Source organism: Dendrobium catenatum, unplaced genomic scaffold, assembly GCF_001605985.2.
Source record: "Dendrobium catenatum unplaced genomic scaffold, ASM160598v2 fragScaff_scaffold_407, whole genome shotgun sequence".
NCBI classification, from domain to species: domain Eukaryota; kingdom Viridiplantae; phylum Streptophyta; class Magnoliopsida; order Asparagales; family Orchidaceae; genus Dendrobium; species Dendrobium catenatum.
Window position 1 is genome coordinate 281,338 of NW_021318869.1, and position 15,182 is coordinate 296,519.

General features: G+C 35.9%; 1 protein-coding gene and 1 non-coding gene across 2 annotated transcripts; one reads left to right on the top strand and one right to left on the bottom strand.

Annotated features, from left to right (window-relative positions):
• The first annotated feature begins 2,312 nt into the window (after positions 1–2,312).
• Positions 2,313–6,161, top strand: LOC110107444 (lipase). Its single transcript, XM_020837710.2, has 8 exons — positions 2,313–2,860; positions 2,942–3,036; positions 3,120–3,223; positions 3,307–3,407; positions 3,660–3,763; positions 3,842–4,279; positions 4,379–4,510; positions 5,727–6,161. The coding sequence occupies exons 1-8, from the start codon at positions 2,603–2,605 to the stop codon at positions 5,884–5,886; spliced, it is 1,392 nt and encodes a 463-aa protein (XP_020693369.1). The 5' UTR covers positions 2,313–2,602; the 3' UTR covers positions 5,887–6,161.
• Positions 6,162–10,636: 4,475 nt separating this feature from the next.
• LOC114579470 lies at positions 10,637–10,798 on the bottom strand. Its single transcript, XR_003700470.1, has one exon. It is a non-coding gene; the product is annotated as a U1 spliceosomal RNA (small nuclear RNA).
• Positions 10,799–15,182: the final 4,384 nt, after the last annotated feature.

A 15,182-nucleotide genomic window follows, 5' to 3' on the forward strand; every position in this document is an offset into this window, starting at 1 on the left:
TTTTTTTTTTTTTTTTTTTTTTTTTTTAAACAACTTGATATAGTTGACATGACAATAAAACAAATTTAAGCCGAATGTAATTTTTCTTTGTCTTAGTCAAATTTTTTAATTATGATAGTATTATTATTATTGAATCTGCATTGAGATTAACGTTACATGTACGATTTAATGACTGGAGTAATCACAACGCAGATCCAACGGTAATTAGACCCATCATATCTAGATTTTGGTTAAGATATTTTGATCACATGATTAAAGCTTGGTTCAAATTTTTTAATTATGATAGTATTATTATTATTGAATCTGCATTGAGATTAACGTTACATGTACGATTTAATGACTGGAGTAATCACAACGCAGATCCAACGGTAATTAGACCCATCATATCTAGATTTTGGTTAAGATATTTTGATCACCTGATTAAAGCTTGGTTTGAGACAGCTTTAGCAGTGCTTTGCTCAAAATGCAACCACAATTTCTATTTGTTCACTATTTTTTTATTGCTTTTAATAAAATTTTATTTTAGAAAGTTGTTCTCTACAACAACTTGAAAAATCCTCTTTTTCTATATCAACTTAGACTTTGTTTGTGAAAGCTTTCTTATTGCTTCTTAAAGCCGCTTTTTAAGTCAAAAATTAAAAATATTGAACTAGAAAGCCACTTTAAGAAGTAATAAGAAAGCCGTCCCAAACGAGGCCTTAAAAACCAATGAGAAAGCAATCACAAATGAAGTCTAAGGCTTTGTTTGGGATGACTTTTTTGCTGCTTCTTAAAGCAGTTTTTTAGTTAAAAAATTAATTTTTTTTTACTAGAAAGCTGCTTTATGAAGAAGCAAGAAAGCCACCCCAAACAAAGCCTAAACCTCAAAAGGCAATATGTTGAAGCTATGAGAAAAAAAATTGTTGTAAAATGTACCTGAATGTGCACCAAAGTTCTTGAATTTACTCTAAGATTAGTACGATTTAGAATGCCATATATAACACTAATCTCAACACAAATCTAATATATTTTATATTAGATTATGCTTAATTTTTTCTTCTCATAGCTTAATCATCTTTGTGATAAATTAACGAGGGATTTACATATAAAAAAATGATCATTATTATTGTTATGTAAATGAGCGGAAGGCATAGGGAAAGGTAATGTCTAGTTTTGAGAGTGGGACATTTATCTACATTTATTGACTCGATAGTTGGGCGACAACATATGTTGTTAGAGAATGAGATGATTGTCATTGAGATTAAGGCCTCATTTAGGACGACATTCTTACTGCTTCTTAAAGTTTAGTTCAAAAATTTTAAATTTTGTACTAAAAAATTATTTTAAGAAGCAATAAAAAAATCGTCCCAAATGAAACCTAAGATATCAATTCACAGATATTACTAGTTGGTGAAAGGTGTTGATAAGCATCGAGATTAAGATGTTTGTTTGCCTATGTTTGTCAATGACTAAAGCCAATGGCAATTATTATGAGTAGGACATTGATTGGTGAGAATATCAAGAGATGACAAATGGTAAACATCTTGCAAGTTTGGTAGCACATAGGAGGTCATCTAGTGGCCCTATTAGCAATCAAGGCTTTATAAATTTCTAACTTTGGAATGTCTTAGTCTACCAATGTTAAAAGATAAGAGAAAAAAAAGGTAGAGTTAAATGTTTCAAATGGATAATTCGATCATTTTTCATAATTTTTTTTGAATATTTTTCATTTTTATAAACAAGAAATACATCATATCACTCTGTCACATAGTTGATAAGTGATTAGTCAATCTCTATATTGGGTTGATCCGATCAACATACTCAAGCCAGCCAACTAATTGATAACTACTGTTGATGACCTGATGGTAATGGGATGACACCCAATAGTGATTAAATTGGCGGCCACATTCAACTCTTCACTTGACTTGATCATGATCGGGGCAGGTCAAACGGGAATCATAACTAGCAAATAATAATCGCCGTAAAAGAGTAATTTGTTAAGAATAGAGAGACCACTTAATTTCTTGCTCAAAAGATCGCTTATATATGCTGAATCAACTCTTTTAATTCTGTCACTTCAAATTTTGAGCGTATTCAGATATATTTCTTCAAGAATTAAAATAGCAAACATATTTCTTCATTTTTGTGTATTATGAGATATATAAATTAAAATCTCTATGTTATTCTTCTATTATAAAGTGCTAATTAATGCTTTTTAATACTAATCATCATAATTTAATTATAAAAATTCTATCTTAACTTTTTTTTCTTTTTTAACTCATTGAAATTAAGGAGAATCTATTAGAACCATAGATTATTTGAATCAATGGGCACGAGAAGAACATGGCGAGGAGGAGTCGAGAAGTTGTCAGACAGAGAAGAAGGTAGACCGCGTCGAATTAGCCAACAAGACTTCTTCGGATTAATATATTATGTCAAATAGTACTTGCTCAGCTTTCTTGCATTCACACGCTTCTTCTTCCTTCTTCTTCTTCCTCTTTCAAAGGAGTATTAGCTTCAAACACCCTTCTTTCCTTACTCCATTTACATCCCATCTCTCTCTCTCTCTTCTTCCTTCAACTTTTTAGCCAATCTGTCGCAGCAGTAGTAGTTGGGATTCTCAATGCCAAAGTTCTTGGGATTTCTCAGTCTCACCGAGCTCTTCCTGAGCTCCATAGTTCATTTGCTCTTTGGGCTTTACATATTCAGCACAGCCGTTGCTTGGGATCTCTCACAGGCTCTAACCAGCTTCTTTCGACCAACAAGCTTTAATGCCTCAGTGGAGGAAATCAGTGGAAGAAAGCCATCAATGGAGGCAACTATTGATGGCTCGGTTCCACCAATCGTATTGGTTCATGGAATATTTGGATTTGGTAAAGGGGTGAGTTTTTATTCCCACTTTTTCTCATCCAAATCCATGTCTGAAGAGAAACTAATCATGTTGAATTGGATTGTGTTGTAGAGGCTTGGAGGTCTCTCCTACTTTGCAGGTGCAGAGAAGAAGGATGGTCATGTTCTTGTACCTGACCTTGGCTCTCTAACAAGCATTCATGATAGGTATCTTATTGGTCAAAAACGTACAATTTTTTTTTATGATGATGACGAGTTCATAAAGATTGGACTTTTTTAATGAATTTCAGGGCTAGGGAACTGTTCTATTATTTGAAGGGAGGGCAAGTGGATTATGGAGAAGAACACAGCAAGATCTATGGCCACTCACAGTTTGGAAAAATCTATGAACAAGGTAGGATTTAAGATTGTTAGTCCCTTCTTGTCTAATATTGCTGGTATGTAATTTTGTTAACCTTTTTTACTTGTCTAAATCAGGGAACTATGCTATCTGGGACGAGCATCACCCAATTCACTTTGTTGGTCATTCAGCAGGGGCTCAGGTCATTCGTGTTTTACAGCAAATGCTATCTGACAAGGTACTAGCTAGCTACTCAATCAAAGCAAATTGTATTTAATTTCAGTCTTAGATCATTCTTTGTATAAATTTTCATGAATAAGCATTGAGGGGAACTAATGAAGCAAAATATTGTTAATTAAACAAGCAAAGATGGTTTCTTAGTCTTGAGAATTTAGTATTGTTCTCAGATTTTCGCTCTTTAGTCTTGATTCTATGTTTCAGCATGGTAAGCAAACAATAGTACTCAAACTGTTTGATGTTATGACTCAAGGAATTTGAAGGTTATGAGAACACCTCTGAAGACTGGATTCTGAGTGTGACTTCCTTATCTGGAGCACTGAATGGAACCACAAGAACTTACTTTGATGGAATGCAGTAAGTTTCGAAACTCAACGATCAATTTTAGGCGAAAATCTGCGATCAGATTCTTATTTATAAACTGTCAACTTACAGGCCTGAGAATTGGATGCTGATGAAACCAATATGCCTGCTTCAGATTTCTCGGGTTGGAGTCATCATCTATGACTGGCTTAACATTGCATGGCTGAAAAACTACTACAATTTCGGATTCGATCACTTCAACATGGAGTGGACGAAAACTGGCATTTTAGGACTTATAGATCTTCTCCTTGGAAACAGTGGACCTTTTGCTACTGGTGATTGGATTCTGCCAGATCTTACTATAGAAGGCACAATCAAGCTAAACAGTACACTCAGAACATTCCCAAACACTTACTACTTCAGTTATGCAACCAAAATGACTAAAAAGTTCATGGGAATCACTGTTCCTTCTAGCATTTTTGGAATTCACCCATTGCTTTTCATTAGAGTTCTCCAAATGACCATGTGGCGGCGCCCGGCTAACTTGCCCTTGCCTTACAAGGGATATAGGTGAGTTGGATTGCAGATGTAAGAGTTGATACTTGGATTGTTATAAGGTTTTTTCTGTGGAAACTTTGATTGATGAGTTTACTGTGAAAATCATGGCAGAGATGAGGATTGGGAGCATAATGATGGAGCTCTAAACACAATATCTATGACGCATCCTCGATTCCCTGTGGAGCACCCATCCCATCTTGTTGTGGATGATTCAGAGTGTTTCCCTCTTCAGCCTGGCTTATGGTGCGTTTTGTTCCGTCTTAGCTCAAGTATCATAAATTTTTTTGTTCTATTTTGGTTATATTAGCAAACATATTAGAAGTTTTTAGTACTAATTATTGGACTAAATCTGGAATTTGATCATTTTAATCAGCTAGCATAAGAACACTATCAGGTAGAATACAATTCTTTCAACTTTTGACAGTAGAAGATCTCAGGAACTTGGAATAGAGGAAATTAAAGGAACTTCTAGAATCATAAAATCCCTCAATTCACGGGTCTCGTATTTCTGCCTAAACATTTCTAATTAAGTCACTTTATCTTCTATGCAAAATGTTCTGCAGCTTATTTACTCTGACAACCAAAGTTAATTCATCTAGTTTTATTAAATAAAATGCAAGCAGAAAAGGAGATGGCAAATGAACAAATCAAGGCATGCACTTCAGTTAAATGCAAGCTATCATAGAAAAAATGTACTGGGCCAGCTCCAGCTGCCAGAAAATTGACATGCTTCCTTAGTGGTTGATGCTACTAATCATTAGATACTCGCAAAATCACTTTTTTTTTTTTCAGAAAAGAAAGCAAATGCAAGAGAACACCAATTTCATGTGCTTAGGGCATTTCCAGCCGAACTCCAAATGACTGTAAGGTGTAGCTGGTTTGCTCCATTCGAAAGGCAAAAAAATCGCTAATCGGTGGAGGGTGAACAGTGTGACGCCAATATTGGTATTTCACTGTTCACCTATGTGATTTTTTGTCTCAACCGGATTTGCCGAAGAAACGCACGAAAGAGGAGAAAGACGGTTGCCTTCGTAGAAGTGCGCAAAATGGAGTTCGATGAATCACGACATTTTTTAGTTTCACTGCATTTTGGAGTGAAAAATGGGATTTTCTGTTGGAGATGCCCTTAAGCAACCACTTTTGAAGGAAAAATGCTATGCTTGCCAAAGCAATAGCCTAAAAAAAAAAAGTTTTTTTTTTTTTGATGTATTAGACATTCTTCGCAGCCAGCGTAAAACTTGTCGAATAATAATGACATGAATCCTTTAAGAAATTAGACATTCTTCATTAGCAAGATGACAACTTTATTAGCAAGTTCTGATGACTATTAACATGCTAACAGACTTCACTAATATTCTGACAGTTTTCATTAACATGCTATCAACTTTTATTAACTTGATAAGGCTAGCTTCCAACTCATCAACATGAAATAAACTTGGATAGTGTTGGTCCCATGCAGGTACTACAAGATCATTGAAGCCGATCACATCTTCTTCATAATTAACAGAGAGAGAGCTGGAGTGCAGTTTGATCTCCTTTATGATGGTATCTTCCAACGCTGCAGAAAGCATGCATTTAGGACATCTCCACCACCAACGTTACCCAACCAACATACTTAATAGACTCATTTCTTTTCTTTTCTTTGGCTTTCCTTCTTTCAATTTTTCACTCTCCTAGATGTTAAGATAAGATAGGATGCTTAGATGTTCCATGCATTATGTAGAGATGGATACAGCTTTCGAGTTGAAGAAACTCCATTAATTTCTCAATGTTATTGTTGGATATTGATCAAAGATTTAGGATTGTACTTTCTTTAGTTTCTTAAATGGCTTATATTGTCATTGGTGTAGTTATTTGTTGCCTATAAATAGAAGCTATAGGATGTAATAATGTATATGACTAAGAAATAAAGATTTGAGTTCTACTGCTCGATCTCCTTCTCCCCTTCCCTCTCCCTCCTCTCGCAAGAAGCATTCAAGATTTTAACAGTTATCGTAGCTGTATGAACTGTAAAGATTGGTTGGTTCATATTTTATTGATAAATTTCTTCGAAGTTTGATTATTCAAGTACTGGATATATTATGATATGGATTTCTAGGAAAATTGACTTGTGGAAATGAAAAAATCAGTAAGTGCAGATTCATAGTCACACATAATAACTGGGTTTTTTTTGTTTCCTTTCCTTCATTTTTCTGCAATCCAAACCAAGTGAAAAAGAAGGAAGTGCTGTAATTTTTAGGCACTTAGCTGAAAAGGAAGACAACAAGCCCAAACCCTCTTATGCTTCTCTCTAGCATCGCATCCTTGCTGCTCATTCGAGTTAATATCTCTGTTGAGAGCATTTTGACTGTCATCATCGGCACCTTGAGAGCTTTATCTTGGTGTTTATTTGGGTTCTCGACATGAAATTTTATACTGAAGGTCAACTATTCAATGTAGTCCTCTATTTTTATCATTTAGGACTTTGGATTTTTATAGCTTTATTCAAAGTATGTGATTAAATTTTTTGTAAAATTATGTGCAATAGATTTAACTTAAATCTTTAGATAAAATTATCTCAAATTAGTAAAATAGGCTCCACTGTTACACTATTAAATTAGACAAAGCTAAAGCTTGTGGCTACATTCAATGGCATGCCAGGTGTGTTGGTCGGGCTAGTCGAGCCTACCAGGTGCGCCCGGGTTTCGACTGGGGCGAATTGAGAAGTCATTTTCTTTCAAAAAGATTGGCGTCAGCCCAAGTCATTTTCTTTATAAACAACTATCCCATTGAAAAAGGAAAATAAATTAAATTAGTAAAATTAACAAATTAGATTAATCTAATAAATATTTAAATTACTAAATTATGTCTTAGTAAAAGTAATAAATTAAATTAGTAAATTTATAAATTTATATATACTTTCAAATTTATTTCTGATTTTTTAAATTATTTATAGTATCATTTATTAAAAAAATCATTTATGATATATATAATATATAATTAAAATAAAAAAAATTAAAAGATAAAAACAAATAGTTAAATTATTTTTTTGGTATTTAAAAATTTAAAATAATATCATTCATTAAAAAACAAAAAAAAACAAAAAATATTAGAAAAAAGAAAAAAAAAGTCGTAAGTTGTGCTAACAACTGTAATGGCCAACATTCGACATCATAAAGCATTGCAGGTCTCACCACCATCTTATAGAATTTTCCCTTAAGTTTGAGGAGGAGTTTTCTATCGCACAATAAGCCCGATGCATTCCTCCACTTCAACCATCTAACTTGAATTATGCTGATAATATCCCCATCAATTTCATCATCACTCTGAACAATAGATTCAATATATCTAAAACATGTACTCTTATTAATGACTTGATCGCCCAAAGTCACAATCCCATCACTAGGTCTATTGCTACTAAAATTGCACTCTATATATTCAGTTTTAGATATACTCAAGCGAAAAACTTTAGACTCTAAAGTTGACCTCCATAATTTGAGTTTATCTTCAACTCCCTCTCTAGTCTTATCAACAAGAAGAATATCATCAGCAAAAAACATACACCAAGGTACATCATCTTGCAAATGTCTGGTGAGAACATCCATGACTAAATCAAAAAGATATAGACTTAAGGATGATCCTTGACGTAATCCAACCAAAATAGGAAAATACTTGGTCAAACCACCTTGTGTTTGAACACAAGTAATAGCTCATGCATACATTTCTTTAATGATTTGAATATAAGTGATACGTCCTCCAAAAATTATCTTGATCGGGCACGAATCTCAAACTAAAATCAAGTTGGAAACTTCCGAAATTAAAATTAGGAGCATATGAACTCCAATTTCAAAAAACTTATAGTCGAACTGAGCGTCTCGGAAATACGAACCCAACGACACCAAATTCGACCCAATCAGAGCCCAAATCAGTCCAAATCAAGGACCTGAAGCGCTGTTGGAAGGTTTGAACCACAATTTGGATTACCAAACGGTTTCTAAACATAACAAGCTTATACTCGAATCAAGCGGCTCGACGAGAAGAATCCAACAAGACCAAGATCACTGAATTCCAACATCACTAAGGCATTCAAATGTCCATCAAATGGTTCATGATCAAGGGATTCAACAACGGCCGTCCATCCAACCACTCCCAACTTGCCCTTGATCCTCCATCTATTTACGGGTCATGCCATTCTCAAAATCTATTAATAGAGCTCCCTCTCCTCTTGAAAAAGGACCCTAAGCCTAAGGAAAAAAGAGAGAGATCGAAGCAAGAAGAGAAGAAGAGAAGAGAAGGAAGAAGCTCATCCTTGACCACTGCCGGAGTTTCACCGGACCACGCCGGACCTTCGTCGGACCACCACTTGAGGCCCTCATCTCCACCGGATCACTGCCTGACGTTGTTCCTCCACCGGACCACCACTTGAGGGCCTCACCTCCGCCGGACCACCGCCTGCGTCGTTGCTCCGCCGGACCATCACTAGAGGCCCTCATCTCCGCCGGACCACCGCCTGACGCTGTTGCTCCGCCGAACAACCACTTGAGGCCCTCACCTCCGCCGAACCACTGCCTACGCCATTGCTCCGCCGGACCATCACTTGAGGCCCTCGCCTTCCTTGACCACCGTTGTAGTTTCGCCGGACCACTGCCGAACCATCGTCGGACCACCACTTGAGGCCCTCGCCTTCCTCAACCACCGCCGGACTTCCGCTGGACCACCACTTGAGGCCCTCACCTCTGTCGGACCACCGCCTGACGCCATTGCTCCGCCAGACCACCACTTGAGGCCCTCACCTCCGCCTGACCATCGCCTGATGCCCTTGCTCCGCTAGACCACCACTAGAGGCCCTCACCTCCGCCGGACCACCGCCTGACGCCGTTGCTCTGTCGAACCACCACCTGAGACCCGAACTTCTTCCGGACCACCACTTAAGGCCCTGTGCTCCATCAGGCCACCACCTGAGGCCAGGACTTTCATTGGACCACTACTTGAGGCCTTGAGCTCCACCAGAAAACCACTTGATGCCAGAGTTCTCACATAATACTGCCGACCTCCATCACCAGACAACGGTCTTTCTGACCCTAGTCTCCTGCCGACTACGGTCCTTCCGACCTCCATCACCTACAATGGCCCTTACAACCAAAAAAACATGTCTATATTGATTATTGTAACTCCCACCATGTAATGCGCTCTATATAACGTACATTTGTAACATCAAGCCAATGCCTTCTCCCTAAGAAGGGCCTCATTTGTAATCGACTGTAAATACTAGTGGATTCATTCAAATTGGGCTAGACCCCGTGGTTTTTTCCCTTTTTTAGGGGTTTTCATGTAAAAACTCTAGTGTCTCTTATGAACGCTACACCCTCTCACTTATCAGATTGAGTACTAGATCTTAGTACAATGCTAAGATGTTAAATTATATATTTCTCTATCGCCGCGAATACTCCAGGACACAACAATAAGTATCATTAACTCATTTCTTTTCAAGAACTCTCCATAGCACTTATCTTGAAACTTTATCATATGCTTTCTCTAAATCAATTAATATCATATGTAGATCCTCATTCTCTCTATATTTCTCCATCAAACCTCTCAATAAATGTATGACTTCCATAGTAAACCTACCCGGCATGAATTCAAATTGAATTTGAGAAACATTAGTATCATGTCGCAACCTACGCTCCATAACTCACTCCCATAATTTTAAATTATGACACATTAACTTAATTCCTCTATAATTCTAACTCATGTGCATCACCTTTATTCTTAAAAATAGGAATTAACACACTCATTCTCCAATGATCTGACATCTTTTTAGTTTTCAAAATATTATTAAAAAGTTTAGTGAGCCATAAAATTCGTTCATTGAAGAATAAAATTTTTTCGTTTTTAAAAAAAACTATATATTTAAGTTTATAATTTATCTTATTTATAATCACATTTATATCCGATCTAACGACTTGCTTTCTTTTTTAATTAAAAAAATATATAGTAGTGATGACAGTTGACGATTGGCGCCGACCGAACGATGCTCCAAGATGCTAGATAGATAACCTATATAGAAGATTATCCAAGACGACCTAAGATGTCAAATAATCCCAAGCATCACTCATAAATTTTTTATTTTGGTTTTGCTTTTACCTAATTAATTATAAATTAATTTTCTTTTAAAAATTATCAGGGTTTAGATCTTATATTCAAAGAAATTAATGAATTTATTAACAAATAAGAGCTTTGCATTCAAAATTTAAATATATGTAAATGATTTTAGCTAATTTACTTTTAATTATTTAAAATTATTTCTTTGCATTTAATTATATAATAAATACCACTATATAAAAAAATATTTCTATTAGACTTGCTTTAAAAAAAAATTTAATTTCATTGGTAGGGGCCGCGCGTACGCGAACCCCCCTAACACAAATTATGACGTCCACTCTGCCACTTGGGCAGATGGTAGATCAGAGCATCTTCAAAGTGCAATGAAGACCTCTAATCTAGGCCACAGGCATTGCTGATCACCCGTTAAGACCCCGTCCAGGTAAGTATGGAGCAACGGCTTTGCAATTTTCATTAAATAGGCAAAAGCGGGAGGCGCTTCTGTAAATTAGGCGATGTGGGACTAAAATGAGACGCTACCATCCGTTCCTTTACCCGGGTTAACTAGCGTGACTTGGGGCATTTCACTAAATTAGGCATTCCGTTATGCACTGAGCAAGATTAATGAATTCTGAATAACTGATGGTGCTAGAAAGAATTAGAGATGTAGACTTTGGTAAAATTTAAAAAAATTTAATTTAGAAATTTTTTTATTATAAATATGAATTATAATTGAAATGTGATATTATTTGATTTTTTTTATTAAGTTAATTTAAGTTGTTGATTGAGAGCTGAATAATTGAGAAATTTGATGAATTAGATTGATAATTACTTTTGATAATATAGATGAAAAATGAACACCCTTACACTGGTTTTCAGTCTTTTGCAAGGGAAAAAAATAATGGAAAAGAAAATAGAAGGTTAATGGTATTAAAAATTGGATTGGATGGACAGTTTGACCAATTCAATCGTGAACTGGAACTATGATTGGTTCGATTTAATTTTAAAATTGTTTATGCATATAATTAGCAATAATCAATTGAAACTATTTTGTTCATTTTGTTTTTAGAATTTTTATTTTTAATATAAAGTTAATTTAAAAATATTAAAATAAATTATATATTGTTAATTAAATTATTTAAAAATATATTCTAAGTTAACCGTGCAGCTCAACAAGCTTTCGAACTCGAGCTCGAACTCGTAGCTCAATAAGCTCAACTTATGAGCTCATTAATGAGTCAAATTGGAGCTGACTCAGCTCACTTATACCACCATTGAATCTCTATTTTTTCAAGCTCAATGCTCAATCCAATTTTTAAAACCTTACGATCACAAATGAGCTTTAATCGAACCGAGCATCGAGTAGCTCGTTGAACGCTTGGTTCACTTGCAGCCCTAATGTCTTCTCTAATAAATATCATTAAAAATTTACTCTACATGAGTTTCTCAAAAAAAAAAAAAAATCTTTGAATCAACATTCCTTGCATTTGGTTGAGAAGATGTAGCAGACTTCTGTGGTAGAATCAGGTAGAACAATCTTAATTCAACACTTAAAATTCATTGGAGCATCCCCATCCATTTCGTCCCCAAAAATACTTAATATCTATTTTGGGTATGAAGTGAGATAGACTCTCAGTTGAGGTGTCAGATTCTATAAACTCTAACACCTCATTTTTCTTACCACCTCAATTTTCATACATAGATTATATTTAAATTTAATTAAAATTTAATTGTAAAAAAAAAAAAAACATAGATTATATAGATCCGTTTATCCTATTAGGAGAGTAAATGAAATAGATTTGACTTATGTTAAAAAAAGTAGAGATAAACCTAAAAAGACTTGATAAGAAAATATTAGAAATGACATTTCTTTATTAGGTTTAAATGAGAATTTGACTCTTAATAGGGATTAATTATTCTGTGCGGAAGTCGAACGTCATCTGGAGACCAACCAGAATGCGCCACGTCACCGCTTGGTCGGTACTGCTGACGTGGCACATTCTGGTTGGTCTCCGAACGGCGTTCTTCGTCTGGTCTCCACACATAATTATTTCTCCTTAACATGACACACTAGATAAAAAAGGATTCATATAACCGACCTCACATAGTGGAATAAAGACTTAATTTTGTGAAGCGCATGCCGTCAAAGGCCAATGGCTGGAACTGCTAACAACATATTTCCAGCTCTTTATTGCTGAAATGCCGCAAGAGCTTTGTACCCTTAAGAATGGTGGTATTGCCCCTTTGACACTCCGATGATAGACGAACCTACTGTGATTCATCGGGATCTACTTCGTCCTCTACAAACTGATAAACTAGTTCGGGAACAATTTCTCGACTCCGACGAAGAGCGCCTCCTTTATCAACGAGCCTACATATCTAACTCCGATTTTAGAATATAACAAGGAGAAATCACTTCCACAATCACAATCATGACAATTTTAAGGTTAAAATAAGACCTTTCGTTGATGGTCACTTGCACATTGAAGACCATCTCAATTAAGAGTGGGTCGTAGAGGTATTTTTAAGTACATAGAAATCTCTCCTAAGAAGCAAGCCAAATATGTTAACCTATAATTGAAAGGGGGCATTGACGCTTGGCGGATCTAATTAACTCAAGCTCAGCATATAGACGCAAGAACAATGCCAAGAATTTGCAACAATGAAGCAATCTGATTACGAGCAAACGCTATATCTATGATATCACAAGTATTCACAAGGCAGTCAATTTGTTAGTGCCTATAAGGAGGAGTTTTATCGGCTTAGTGCCCATAACCATCTCAATGAGACATCAACAATTGGTAGCACACTATATAGGAAGGATTTGGGCTCATTCTCAAGTCATTAACTTTGCTTATAAGTATGAAAAGTATCTCAACTTAAATCCCAGGAGTAGGATGCTTCATAAACATGTTATCAAGCAGCATATGGAAGTTGGTAAAGTGGCTACTCAAGCAAAGCAAGTCGGACTACATTCAATCCCAATCTTCGACTCCACCGACCACTAATATGGAATTGAAAGTACGTCCTTAGGTTGAACACAACATAGACAACATTTATGCCAAACCGGAACCACCTAAGTGCTTTTGATGTTTTCAACCCGAGCATAAATCAAATGAATGCCCCCAATAAATATCGAGTACAACTCGACGACAAGAAGATCAAAGATAAGGACACTGCATGCCCACTTGGCAACGAGGTTGAAGACTTGCAAAGTAATGAAGAGGTATTATTGTCCTACATTTTACAAAAGTCATGCTAACTCTGCGGCAACCCACGAACACACAACATAATGTCATCATCAAGACGCAGTGCGCTATTAACGACAAAGTTTGTGATATATTCGTTGATAGCGGCGGAAAGAAAATTTTAATTTCCGTCGATGTCGTTAAAACTCTCCAATTAAAAACACCCAAGCATACCCATCCATGCAGGATAAGCTGGATCAGAAAGGGAAACAATGTCACAATGACTGATAACTATAAGGTAACTTTTTCTACTAGTAAAAAGTTTATATGTGATGTTTATGATGTGCAAGATATGGATGTTTGCCACTTAATTTGGGACATCCATGACAATTTGAAATGGGCACTTCTTTAGCAACTACCTCATAAGGGTCCAATACAGCATCAAATTGACTTTATTTCAGGCTCATCCCTACCCAATTAGCCGCATTACAAAATGAGTAAAAAAAAGCACTAAATATTACATGAAATTATGAATGATCCACTCAAGAAGTAGCTCAGCCTACCCAACCCAAGTCCTATTGTGTAGGCACTAACTGTGCCTAAGAAATATAGATAATGGCATATATGCATTGGTAGCAGACGCCTTCAACAAAATTTCCATTAAATGCCACTTTACAAAGCTATGTGATTAAAAGAACCATTTGACAAACTCCACAGTGTCACTATCTTCTCCAAATTGGACCTGAGCAGTGACTACATAAACACATGAGGGTTTATACAAATGGCGATTCATGCCCTTTAGGTTGTGTAATGTGTTGAGGACATTTAGGTGTTTACTGAATGGGATGTTAAAACCTTAGCCATTTATGCCTTTTTTATTTTGATGATATACTAATGTCCAGTACTTCAGTTCAACCACGGCAAATCATTCATACCATCTTGAAATATATTTAATATTTTCAAAGAACAAATTGTATCTCAATTTTTTGAAATGCCAATTTACTATCGCACAAGTTAACTTCCTCGGCTTCAACATCAATGCTGAAGGCATTGCGAAGGATCCGCAACGAAATTGAGGCCATTTGATCTTGGCTGACATCAACTTCCATGATCAAAATTTGTAGCTTCCACAGGTTAACGAATATCTATCGGTGTTCCATCAAAGGGTTCAGCTCCATTATAGCGTCTATCATTAATTGTCTTAGAAAGAAAATTTTCCAGTAGGGGCATCAGCAACAACAAAGTTTTGATACCCTCAACACACACATTTTACACAACACTAGACACTAGTACTTGTCATTCCAGACTCCAAAAGACCATTTACATCCAAACATACGCCTCAACAGTGGGTATAAGGCCTGCTTTATCGCAAGAGGGAAAACCCGTCAAAATCTTCAAAGAGAAACTTAGTTCAAAGTAGCAATGTTGGACTGCCTATGAACAAGAATGTCAAGCTCACTTAAACAATGTAATCATTATCTTGTACATCAAGAGCAAATTTTATTTAGGGATCATCCATCTCTTCAACTAATACAATCACAATAGAATTTAAGACATGTGCATGCCTATTAGGTAATGTTCCTACAAAAAAATAAAGTAGGGGTGTCAATATTTGACACGACCCGAAAACCTGACACGAAAATTCC